Source organism: Neovison vison, chromosome 2 (assembly GCF_020171115.1).
Source record: "Neovison vison isolate M4711 chromosome 2, ASM_NN_V1, whole genome shotgun sequence".
In the NCBI taxonomy this organism is placed as follows: Eukaryota; Metazoa; Chordata; class Mammalia; order Carnivora; family Mustelidae; genus Neogale; species Neogale vison.
In genome coordinates, this window is record NC_058092.1 from 30402218 (window position 1) to 30415386 (window position 13169).

General features: G+C 44.5%; 1 protein-coding gene across 22 annotated transcripts in view; it reads left to right on the forward strand.

The window, feature by feature from the left end:
- The window catches only part of MACF1 (microtubule actin crosslinking factor 1), a 340165-nt gene that overhangs the window by 252231 nt on the left and 74765 nt on the right, over positions 1-13169 (forward strand). For all 22 annotated transcript variants that reach the window (XM_044237864.1, XM_044237868.1, XM_044237866.1 and 19 more), the window contains 2 exons: positions 1463-1958; positions 2573-4044. In XM_044237864.1, the coding sequence (XP_044093799.1) occupies positions 1463-1958; positions 2573-4044 (1968 nt within the window). The remainder of the gene's footprint in view (positions 1-1462; positions 1959-2572; positions 4045-13169) is intronic.

Sequence of the window (13169 nt, forward strand, 5' to 3'; positions counted from 1 at the left end):
GTATTGTTACGAAAATATTTTGACTTCAGGGACCCTCTGGAAGGGCCTGGAGACTCCTGAGGCTCCCTAGAGCATACTTGGAGAACTACTGTTCCAATTCTCCATTCTAAGAGCTCCTCTCTTAAGGAGGTTTGATCTCAGGCCTATACCATTGCAACAGCCTCCTAAAGTTTCTTTGTCTAGTGCATTCTCCACACAGTTGCCAAATTATCTCCTGAACTCACACATCTGAATACATGAAAATGCTTCGCTGGCTCTCTGCTGCTGATTGAACAAAGTCCAAGTACCTGTTCAGTGTCATATATGAGGCTTTCCACAATCTGGTCCGAGTTTGTCTTGCCAGCCTTGTTTCCCACTCTTCTCCCATATACCCGGGTTTCAGCTCACACCAGGTAACTCATCTTTTCCTTGAACACACCATACTCTTACCTCTCTGTGCCTTTGCTACCCTGAGGCCCACCACCTGTAATGCCGTTCCTCAGTCTGACTGTCTGCTTACTGGGAAAACTTCTTCTTTGTGTCCTCTGTGAAGGCTTTCCTGACTTTCTTTGCCCACTTTTGTCATCTTCCACAGAATTAATCATCCTTACTTCTTGCTTTCACAGTGCCACGTTCGCATCAGTGTTTATCATTCTTACTTTTTTTTACATTCTGTTTTAGTTCATCATTTACACATCTGTTATTCCTTAAAGTTGTGTCTTACTTATGTACGGTGTAAGTGATGAATACTTTACATAAATTGTCTGATTTAATCCTTAAAACAGCCAAGATAAGTACATTCTATGCTCATTTTATAGATGAGGAAGCTGAGATTTAGAAAACTTTAAGAACTGACCAAGCTTATATATATAGTTCACGAGTGATAGATTCAGGATTTGAACCCAGCAGTCTGACTCCAGAGCCTGTAGTTTGAACTCTAACTACTTTGCTGAGTGAAACAATGGATAGCAAAGTGTAAAAAGACATGCTACTTGCTTTAAAGACGTTCATTATCTATTACATGCTATGCTGTAATGTATAGATTGTATGTGCTGTTGGAATTCCAAGAAAGAAACTTTGAAAAAATCAGAGGCATAGAGCGTTGAAATGGCAAGCCCAGTCAGTAATATAGCTAGCTCTCGGCCCAGAGCTCCAGACTTGCAATTCAGAGGCCTGGGTTTTGTCTGGCAAAGCTGATGAGGGCCAATCCAGAAAACAAGGCCAACCTTAGTAACTATTGTTGAAAATAGGACAAATAAGGAAAAAAATAGAATAGGCACAATCAATGACCCTTTCAAAACAAGTTTTTATTAAGCAGTCGTTAGAAGTGATATTACATTTTCCTAGTAGCCTGGTCCTTGGAGTTTTCTGGTTTATTTTCGAAAGGAGTTGGCCCTAGTTGGCACAATCTAAAATCAGTTTTTGTTTTGACACTCTTTTTAGCTCTTTTTTCTCTAAACATCTTGATGTCAATCTATTGCAGTTTATGCTGAAGGAATTCGAAGCACGCAGGCAACAGCATGAGCAGCTGAATGAGGCGGCTCATGGTATCCTTACAGGCCCTGGAGATGTCTCTCCATCCACCAGCCAGGTACAGAAAGAACTCCAGAGCATCAACCACAAGTGGGTTGAGCTGACTGACAAACTCAATTCCCGTTCCAGCCAAATTGATCAAGCAATTGTCAAAAGCACCCAGTACCAGGAACTGCTCCAGGACCTATCAGAGAAGGTCAAGGCAGTGGGACAGAGACTAAGTGGCCAGGCGGCCATTAGCACCCAACCTGAGGCCGTAAAGCAGCAACTAGAGGAGACCAGTGAGATTCGATCTGATGTGGAGCAATTGGACCATGAGATTAAGGAGGCACAGACACTTTGCGATGAGCTCTCAGTACTCATCGGGGAGCAGTACCTTAAGGATGAGCTGAAGAAGCGTTTGGAGACCGTTGCCCTGCCTCTCCAAGGTTTAGAAGACCTTGCAGGTAAGTTAGGGTAAGGCACATACTGCTGACGTTAGCGGCAAGCCAAAAGATTGGCTTCGTGATAGTCCCAAGAATCTAGGGTGACCTGTAAGTAGCTTTTGGATTCAGACTAGGGTTACCCTAACCCTTTGTCCAGCTATGGTGCGAAATGCTGTGATTATCATACACTGACTGGGCACTAACGATATGTGAAGCTTTATGGAGCAGTTCCAGCAATAAGAGCACTAACGTCAATTTTGCCTGCAGGTCCAGATTCATGCTCATAGGTGTATTCACAGGTCGAGTTACACGCACACACACAGAATCAGATGCGTATGATGGCCTTGTACAAGAAGAATTTTGTCAATGGTTTGTTGCCTTTCTCTGGAAACATTTATGGCTTTTTACCCGCTTAGAAGTAAAAGTTTACTTCTGTTACTCAGATCACCTTATTAGGTTGGTGTGAGGATTAAATAAGTCTAGTATATGAAGGAGACCAGCTTTGTGCTGCTTTTATGGTAGGGCCTCAGTTAACATAAGTTTCCTTCCCCTAAGATTAGACCATATACTCCCAGCAAACATTTTAAATGCCATGTTCAGATTTGATTGGTTTAAATTTGATTTCCTCATTTCAGCTGATCGCATGAACAGACTCCAGGCAGCACTTGCCAGCACCCAGCAGTTCCAGCAAATGTTTGATGAACTGAGAACTTGGTTGGATGACAAACAAAGCCAGCAAGCGAAAAACTGCCCAATTTCTGCAAAATTGGAGCGGCTACAGTCTCAGCTCCAGGAGAATGAAGAGTTTCAGAAGAGCCTGAACCAACACAGTGGTTCCTATGAGGTGATTGTGGCTGAAGGAGAATCTCTACTTCTTTCTGTACCTCCTGGAGAAGAAAAGAAGACTTTACAAAACCAGTTGGTTGAGCTCAAAAGCCACTGGGAAGAGCTTAGTAAAAAAACTGCAGATAGACAATCCAGGCTCAAGGACTGTCTGCAGAAAGCTCAGAAATATCAGTGGCATGTGGAAGACCTCGTGCCGTGGATAGAAGATTGTAAGGCCAAGATGCCGGACTTGCAGGTCACTCTGGACCCAGTGCAGCTGGAGTCCAGTCTCCTGAGATCAAAAGCTATGCTGAGTGAGGTGGAAAAGCGCCGCTCCCTGCTAGAAATCCTGAACAGTGCTGCTGACATTCTGATCAACTCCTCGGAAACAGATGAAGATGATATCCGGGATGAGAAGGCTGGGATCAACCAGAACATGGATTCCATTACAGAAGAACTACAGACCAAAACAGGGTCTCTTGAAGAAATGACTCAGAGACTCAAGGAGTTTCAGGAAAGCTTTAAAAATATTGAAAAGAAGGTTGAAGGGGCCAAACACCAACTTGAGATCTTTGATGCTCTGGGCTCTCAAGCCTGTAGCAACAAGAACCTAGAGAAGTTAAGAGCTCAACAGGAAGTGCTCCAGACCCTGGAGCCCCAGGTAGAATATCTGAGGAACTTCACTCGGGGCTTGGTAGAAGATGCTCCAGATGGATCTGATGCTTCCCAACTTCTACATCAAGCTGAGGTCACCCAGCAGGAGTTCTTGGAAGTGAAGCAGAGAGTAAACAGTGGTTGCATGGCGATGGAAAACAAGCTGGAGGGGATTGGCCAGTTTCACTGCAGAGTTCGAGAGATGTTTTCTCAGCTGGCGGACCTGGACGATGAGCTAGACGGCATGGGTGCCATCGGCAGAGACACCGATAGCCTCCAGTCCCAAATTGAGGATGTACGGCTATTCCTCCACAAAATCCAAGCCCTCAGGTTAGATATAGAGGCCTCTGAAGCAGAGTGTCGGCAGATGCTAGAGGAAGAGGGGACTTTGGACTTGTTAGGTCTCAAGAGGGAGCTCGAAGCCCTGAACAAACAGTGTGGTAAACTGACGGAGAGGAGCAGGGCTCGCCAGGAGCAGCTGGAGCTGACACTGGGCCGTGTGGAGGACTTCTACAGGAAGCTGAAAGCCCTCAATGACATGACCACGGCAGCAGAGGAAGGGGAGGCCCTCCAGTGGGTTGTGGGGACCGAAGTGGATCTCATCAACCAACAACTAGCAGATTTTAAGGTAAGTCTTGCCCTTTTGTTTTTTAATCTTTTGCTATCTGATACGTATTTCTTTTCATGTAGTTTAGAAACCCGTTGTATATACATCTTAACTTCTGTCTCCCGGGCCTCTGTTCTCACTTCCAACACCATCAGAGCACTCTGTCTGGAGACTAAACAGTCTCTTGGATTCTGGGCAACTGGTTTGAACATTTTTCTGTTGTAATTTATTTCAATGTTGATAACCAACTAAGAGTATAGAAAAAAATGTCCAAATATTACTGTTTACTCTGAGAATCTCCTCTTGAGATTTGTAACAGCCCCAGGTTTTTCTCCAGGTCCCTATTTTTCAGTTGAGATGTGAGAAGTCATAAACAAGGGTCATCTTCCCAAAGTGTTGATTTTTTTCCCTCCTATTTCAGGGGAAAGTTGTTGATGTATTATGAAGTAAAATAAAAATTCTCATGAGTTACTAAGGTAAAATGTGACATTTCAAAGAAATTTCCAACTTATATCAGGCAGTGCTTAAGACTATAACCCAAACCCCAGGAGTACAAGTTCTTGGCCTATAGGAGAGTTTGAAAAGCACTGCCCTAACTGCAAAAATGTTTTATTTCTTTGCCTGAGTCAGAATTTCCAGTCCTGAGATTTTGTGAGTTAAAATTAAAACAACAGGGGAAGATGGGAGGAGTTGACTCAAAAATACGATTTTCCAGGTTAGGGGCTTGGAACTCTCAGGACTGGTGGGTCATGGCTTTCAGGATGGGAGCCTTTCATCCTGGGTTTCCTTTCTTGTCGCTGCCAAAGAGGGCCTCTCTCCACTGCTGGCGGCCCCTCTGCTGCTTTTCCTTCTTGGTGCACAGAGTAGATGTGGAAAGGCTACTTTGAGCACTTCACTTCCATCACTGGTGTTAATTATTCCCATGTACACCATCATACTGCCATCAAAGTCTCTTTGTTCCCTAAAACCCCTGCCTATCAGGATTCTTTCAAGTACAGCCACGGATGGAGAGGTGGTATTGACACCAGGGCAGAGCCCTGTGGTCCTGAGAAAAGTTACAAGACCAAGTAAAGAAGGGTGGCTATTTCAGAAGGGCCCTCAGCTTAGGGGATGTTCAGCTCTGAAGCGGAACGTTGGCTGAAGGTCCCTTCCAGTGTTTGGAGACGTGCTCTTTGGGGTGACAAGTCATCGTTTGGGGGATTCTTGTGCCCCCAAATAAGGAGAGGGGATGAAGGGAAAATTCAGACCCGTGAGCCCACGTGTTTTCCTCTTGGAAACTCCCACACCTCCATTCCCGGGGCAGGCAGGCAGGCCTCTCGCTTCATCACGTGTGGTGTCCCAGCCTCTTCCACTGTAAGCACCTCCAAGGAGAGACTGTCTTCTCTAGGCTCTGGGTTACTTAGGATTAACTGTCTAACTAACTAAATGAATTTCTTAGAAAACTGAAGCCTATCCCTTTGGGCTCCAAAATAGTTTTATCAAACTAGATTCTGATTTACATGGGAATTATTTTAAATCTTATTTGCCTAATCTTCTAACTTTGTTGTACAGACGTTTTTCTTGATGAGTGCAGGTTAACATTTAGTAAAAAGATGATGTGGTTCTCTCCGATGGGGATATCCTCAAGGATATTAGAGACATTTGGGGCTGCTTTGTACTGACTGTTCCTAAATGTCTGTGCAGGTTGAGTTGGGTATTGAAGTTCTTGTTTAGTGCCTCTTAGCATGTATGTAGCTTCTTTCTTCCTCTTCCCCGGCTAGCAGTAACTTCTCACTGCCATCACTGGGCCTGCCTTTAGCAGTCTGTCCCTTGCTTCTCATCTTCACTGAGCTAGAAAATGAAGTAAACAGGCCTGTTAAAATTGCATTAAATACAAGCTGGAATATAACAAAAAGAGTCCATAGGCAGGCATACAGAGTGTTTGGATTTGAGGATAACTAATCATTTCCTTTTCATCTAATCCTCGGTTGCTAGAAACATTCTGAATTTTGATGTAGCTGGAAGATTTTAAGAAATTACTGGCCATTACCGTATTTTATTTGTAGCCTATATATGTAGCCTGAAAGTGCTCAAAGTTCAGTCTGCTTCGTCGTTTAAGGTAGCATATTTGTTTCACTGATTTCTAAAAATATGCCTCCCACTACCAATACCTTGTGAAGGCTGGGACCAGACACTGATGAGCTGTCACCTCAGAGTGTGTTTCTCTGCAGGGGACTGGTGTTGAAATGCAAGACTGGAAGAAAAGAGAGAAAGAGGGTGGTGAAGCTGTGTGCCCTGTGTGTATCCTCCTCAAGTTGGGGGCGCAAATCAGAAGCCTGATTCCACAGGTCCGCCTTATAAAGTCAAAGGCATTGGGAAGTGTTTTTGCCTCCTCCCAGCAAAGGCCTTCAGTCCGGAGGGGAGGAGCACACTCCTGGCTCAACTCCTGCTGAGCTCATGGGAAGTGAAAACAATGGGAGGGGGAAAGCTCAGTGTGTCAGCTCTACAGTCCCCTAGAGGGTGAGTAAAGGGAAGGTCTTTTTGGACCCATTCTAAGGACTGCGTCATTTTCGTGGTTTGAGTATTGAGTTTTGGGTTAATGTGCTCTATATCCAGCAATGGATTAATCTTCCATCATAAAGTGTGACTCTGTGTTCAGACTCAAAGTGTTTTTAATAAGCCAAAACCAGAGGGGTGCCTAGGTGGCTCAGTCAGTTAAGCGTCTGCCTTTGGCTCAGGTTGTGGTCTCAGGGTCCTGGGATCCAGTCCAGTGGTGGGACCACACTCTCAGCACAGAATCTGCTGACAAGCAGAGGATATGAGTCTATAGACAGAAGTGTGGGCTCTGCTCTGAGCTGGCTAACTCCACTGCAGATGGGTGGAAAAGACAGATGAGTCAGGTCTGGGGGACAACCCTGGGCTTACTTGGGACGGTGCAGTAGTGCTGAGAAATGCGTAGAAGGGCAGCTTGTGGGAAAAGTTATTTCCTCCTTAAATGAATGTGAAAAACTGAAAGCCATTATTCTGAGGGAAGGCTTTTCCGTCAGTTACTTCTGAATAAATGATAGAATCTGGTCAGCCAGTGAGGATCTATCAAATGGGCAGAGAATCCTCTCCCACTCTAAACAAGCAAAAACCTCAAACCTTCCTGAATTAGGTGCTTCACTGGATTCAGTCATTCCAGAAATCTCAAATGAGAATGTTGAGCGTGTTTTCAGAAAACTGGAAGGAAAGAAGTTGGCTAATCTCTTCAGGAAGTTCTGTTTTCCTGAACCAAGAGAGTCAGTGATTATTGAGGAGAAGGAATCGTCTGTGCATAACAGGACACTAACAAGAAAGAAGGGACCTTTATTTCACTGAAACTCAAGCCAAAGAAATCTAGTAACTCTGATGATAACAAGAGGCTTTCCTCATTTTGAAATTCCCTGTGCCAGTTTTATAGTCAAGAATTGAGATCATTCTGAGTCTCAAACTTTCAAACCCCTTCCTGTACACACACGCGCGCACACACATACAGAAACAGACACACACACACACACACACACACACACACATACACACCTCTGCCCAAGAACCAAAGTGGCCTCTCAGTCAGGAAGTAGGTGGTGATTTGGGCATCAAGAGCAGCATCAGGAAATCCGGATGCTCTTTGCACTCTGTATTTCATGTGTTAATTTTTTTTTTTTTAAGATTTTATTTATTTATTTGACAGACAGAGATCACAAGTAGGCAGAGAGGCAGGCGGAGGGGGTGGGGGAGGAACAGGCTCTGCGCTGAGCAGAGAGCCCAACTTGGGGCTCGATCCCAGGACCCTGAGACCATGACCCTAGCCGAAGGCAGAGGCCCAAACCTCTGAGCCACCCAGGTGCTCCTTCATGTGTTAATTTATATTTACTGTGTATTGGGGCCAGGCTTCAGATTCAGCATGCCACACTCGGTGACAAGAAAGAACAAGTGGGGAAAATGGAAACCCTTTTAGGATCCATAGGTTTCTCACAAAGGTTCACTTTGCTTAATGGTGTGCTGGAAGCACCCAAGCCTGTTGCGTCTTTTCCTTCCTTGCCTTTGAGGCCGGACTGTGGGGATATAGGTAAGGCAGCAGGCTTTCTTAGGACTGCCCTTAATCCTAATTTAGGCGGAGTAGAGCCCAGGGTCAGGGATTGCACGTGTTTACAGCCTTTGTCTGGAGACCTCAGTATCCCACCAGAACAAGAAAGCCCTGTAAATCTCTTTGATTTTTTTTTTCTTTATGGAAGGCGAGTTTAGGCTTCCCTCTGAGTATACATGAAAACTCTTAGAAGACAGGGCTTGACATGGAGCTGAAAGACTGCCAATTTGCACAAAGATACTTCCCTGCCTTTCAAACAATTACAAAGATAGTATCAGCCCATCTTCAGTTTTGCCAGTTAGATTCACTAGAGAATAAAGGAAATAAAATCAGCATTATCTACCTGCCCTTGGAAAGAAAGGAAATCACACTTGGTGTGACCTGTCTGTCACCTGGAGGTTTCAGTATTTCCAGCTTTACAACAGCAAGATAAGTTGAGTAGGCAGCCCCGCTCCTGCCTTGTGCTGACCCTTGGCCTGTCTTGGTTTTTGGTTTTTTCTCTCCCTCCTTCCTTCCTTTCCTTTCCTTTCCCTTCTTTCCTTCCTTTCTTTCTTTCTTCTTTCCTTCCTTCCTTCCTTCCTTCCTCCCTTCCTTCCTTCCTTCCTTAAACCAGAGGAACTATGAGGGTCCAAGGAAGTAAAGAGAATGTCCTAGAACAGTAGAGAGAATGCCCTTGACATTTTAGGCTGGATAGTTCTTTGTGGTGGGGGCTGTCCTGTGCATGGCAGGATGTTCAGCAGCCTCTCTGATCTCTACCCACTAGATGCCAGTAGCAACCCTGCCCCAGTGTAACAACCAAAAATGCCTATCTAGACATTGCTGGACGTCCCCTGGAATGCAAAAATCTTTCTCAGTTGAGAACCACTGCCTTGAAGAAAATTGCCACCTACATCTGGGAAACTCAGAATTCAGCGGGAAAAGGTGCTGGTTGATTAAGTTAAATATTTATGTAGCAGACACCTTCTCCTAATCTGATGAAGACTGTGTGGTAGCAGCAGCAACTGCCTCTAAGTCAGCCTTCCTTTAGGCCAAGCCCTGGACTCCTGATTTTTGCTGGTACTAATCCGTGTCTGGTTTAAAATTTCCTAGGCACTTTCCCCGGCATCAGCAGTTTATTTTTTGTGGAGTTGTTGATGCAGGTGTTTGGTTGATGATGCATTTCTAACTTCCTGTGTGGAAATACTTCAGGAGGTTTCCTCCTTCCCTGCCTTTAAGGGGAAACTATGGTCTGTCAGTTGCTCTCCTCAGCCCAGGAATTCACAGTTTGGCTGCTGATATTTATAACCCTTCAGAGACCAGCCCTCAACACCCCACCCAAAGAATCCCAGTGCTCTGTAATAATCCCTTCAGCCCCCACTGTAGCAACTGGGTGGGGAGAAAGTGAAGAAGGTGCCTTTAAGGACTTCAGGTTTGCTTTATGTTGAAGTCTTTCCAGCCTCATTTTACAGTATCCCCATTAGTATTTTAAATAACAGCATCACAAAGCAGAATCCCAAGATTGCAGCCATTACATCATCTTAAAGGAGCCTCACGCTTCAGTGAAGGTAGTAAAACCAAATGGAAGCTCGTCAAGAAAGCATTGATGGATTTCAAACCCCCCCCCCCAAAATCTGTCTGGAAATTTTGATAGCAAGGGAAGATTTTAAAGCAACAAAAGAAAGGACTGAGCAGTTTGATTTTAATCTACTGAAATTCTTCGCAGATCATGTCCGCACATAGCATTTGCAACTGAGGTTCACCATATGATCTTGTACACGAAGGAAGAAAAATATGTTTCCAGAAAAACTAGAATTCACCCCATGCAGAACTTACCTTCATTTGTTGGATATTTGATTAGTGAACACGGTTGAGATAAGCACAGACTTGCAGAACAGGCCCGTTTCTCATTGTGTCTGGAAATGAACCGTTCTCAAGCCTTGGCCTAGTCCTCAGCTGTAGCTTCAGAAAAATCCCAGGCACTTTCAAGCTAGCTGGCTGGCACACAGGTCGTAGCATAAACAGGGAGCCTCTAGGAAGTGTGATGAGTTGCTCTGAAGAGCACTTTATTGTTAGGGTTGGTTGGTTCACCAGGAATGAAATGGGTCCCACAGGGAGTCGAGTCAGGTCACTGCACCAAAGCATCACTGCACCAAAGGGCTGTCTCCTGCCAAACGGATTCTTCCCAAGTCTCAGCTGTCCTGGTTGGGAAACCTAGCTATGGGAAGAATGTGCTCCCTCCCCACCTTCCTTAATACTTAGCCATTACCACTACCAAGTGCTCTTCAAATACCAGTCTCTGGTGTTGGCCGTGGAAGATTAATGGGACATACTTACTCCCTAGGCCTTCACAAGTTGTTTTCCTGCTAACACTGTGATTTGAAACATGGACCTTTCAGAACTTTGGCCCCTCCAGGATAAGAATAAGTGCTGCATGGTGATGGTCCATGGATCCCTTGGTGGGGGTTGGGAGGAAGGGGCTCGTTATTTCTTTCAGTCCGTTCTTACTGAGCACTTGCTCTGTGCCAGGCCTCGTGGGGGGACAGTGTGTTATGAGAAGCAGGCACAAGGGAGTGCAGGGGCAGTGATGTGTGGTGGCAAGTCCGGTGAGAGACACCCTAAGTCCAAGCTCAAACCGTAATCCCCCATCAATCAGACGTTTAAAATTCCAGTTGCACGGGCACCTGGGTGTCTCAGTGGGTTAAGCCTCTGCGTTCTGCTCAGGTTATGGTCTCAGGGTCCTGGGATTGAGCCCCACATCGGGCTCTCTGCTCATCATAGAGCCTGCTTCCTCCTCTCTCTCTGCCTGCCTCTCTGCCTACTTGTGATCTCTCTATCAAATAAATAAATAAATTCTTAAAAAAAAAATTCCAGTTGCAGACAAGAGAACTGCAACTTGAAGGTGTTATAGTATCTTGTTCAAGCCAACAGCAAGTGATTATTACAACTGGGATTAGAAAGGTTTGTTTGGTACAAAAAACCATGCTTAACCAATAGTTGGGGGCAGTTTTCCCCCTTGGGGACATTTGGCAATATCCAGAGACATTTTGACTGCTACAACTAGAGGAGCTGCTACTAGCATCTTATTCAGCCCACTTCTAGTGAGGTGGGGGTTTGATATTTTTTTCCCTCTCTCCAGATACCATGACAAGAGTTAATTGACAAAAGAGTTGCACTGCATGGCAAAGCTTCGTGGTTTTCCTCCCTTTTTTTCAAAAATAAGTTAAAATAGTGTTAGTTCGGAGAGTGACTTACACAGATCTGTTGGATAAAGTTAGGATCCTGGTGAACTAATTTGAGTCAGTGGCTAAAGAATTCTCTTAATACTTGACTAGTCCCCACCCCGCCACAAGCCTCCTGCTGTGGAAATCAATCAACTGTGTATCTCAAGCTGCTTCCTGTAGGGTGTGTTATGGAATGGCATCAGCCCCAGCACCAGCTGGGAGTCCTGATCTCAGTGTGATTTTATCAAACTTTGTCTCTTTGGAGCCTTGCTGTTTGGAACAAAGGATCCTCTGTTAGGAATGCAGAGAGCTTCTCTGATTGGACAGCAAGCATGTACGCACATGGTTCCCACGGAAAAAAAAAAGACAAATTACGCTGTAGCCTTCTAGAACTTGGGCCTCCAAGGTGCTTTTCCCTTGGGTTCTATTTTCACCCTTCTTTCTGTGGGTGCTTATCTTTCACCCAGACCAATTTAGGAGCCATCTGATCTGATGGATTAAATTATGGCCTCCTTCAGAACTGGTCTATATCCGTGCCTCTAGTCTTTTCCTTCTGCAGCCATGGAAACTCCGTATTTGATCCCCACTATTTTTCCAGTGTTACTTCCCTATATAGACCACCCATCCACCCCATCCACTCATCCCAAACTCTCCTTATACATTTTGCCTATCTCTACCCAAACCGCAAGGCTTGGTCCAAGTCCTGTGTCTCCCCCCAAAGCCTCCTTGATCTACCCAGCTCACAACTTCTCCTGTTCTCCTAAACCACTTAAGATGTATAACTCATTTGGCCTTTATCATAGACTGCCAAACTTTGGTGTTTTCTGATTCTATGCATTTGTCCCATCTCTAATCTCAGCGAATGCATTTTTGTGTCCCTAGAAGTAGTTAACATTTGGTGTGCATGTACTTGGAGATTAGTGAATATATGACTGATTAGATGAGTGCTCTTTATTTCTCATAAGCCATGTGAGCTCTGGGATTCAAAATGCTGTCTACTTTGCAAGACCGGAGGCAAATCCTTGTGAATCCTGAGAAATTCTAATTCTAGCCTAGATTCCTCACCTCTACTTGCCTGTGGGCTCTCTTCCTTCTTTACTAGTTAGCATATGTTAAAGGAACACAGTTTCATTTTGATATTAGCCTGAACAAAACAAAGAAATTTGCTACTTCAGTTACGCTTAACCAAAGCCAGATCCTGAAATGCCATCTTGTAGTTGTTACCCATCACTTTAGAGTCATTGTCACTGGCCTGATTAGTTCACAGCTAGGAAGAGTCTTCATACTGCATGCGACTTAGTGTAGTTTAAAAAAAAAAAAGGAATGAGTCTGAGTCAGAAATACTCAGCTTTGAGTTCTGGCTCTGTCATTTACTAGCTGCATGTGACCTTGGGGCAAATCATTTAACCTTTCTGTATAGTTATTTTAACTATAAAATGTGAAATGGTTACCTTTAGAGTTTTTATGAGAGTTAAATGAAGTGATGTAGATGAAAGCACTACGCATATATTAAGTGCTCAATAAATGATAATAATCTCTTATGTTTATTATTTATTTATTTATTTTTTCCCTTAAAGATTTTATTATTTTATTTGACAGAGAGAGCAAGAGAGGGAACACAAGCAGGGGGAGCAGCTGGGTGAGAGGGAGAAGCAGGCTTCCCGACAAGCAGGGAGCTGGATGTGGGACTCGATCCTATAACCCTGGAATCATGACCTGAGCCGGAGGCAGATGCCCAGCAGATTGAGCCACCCAGGCACCCCTATAATCTCTTATTTAAAAAAAGAAAGTATCCAGGCATACAAATTAGAATATTATAAACTCTTTTTAATAAGAAGTTTATGCCTTTTGTGCCTAGA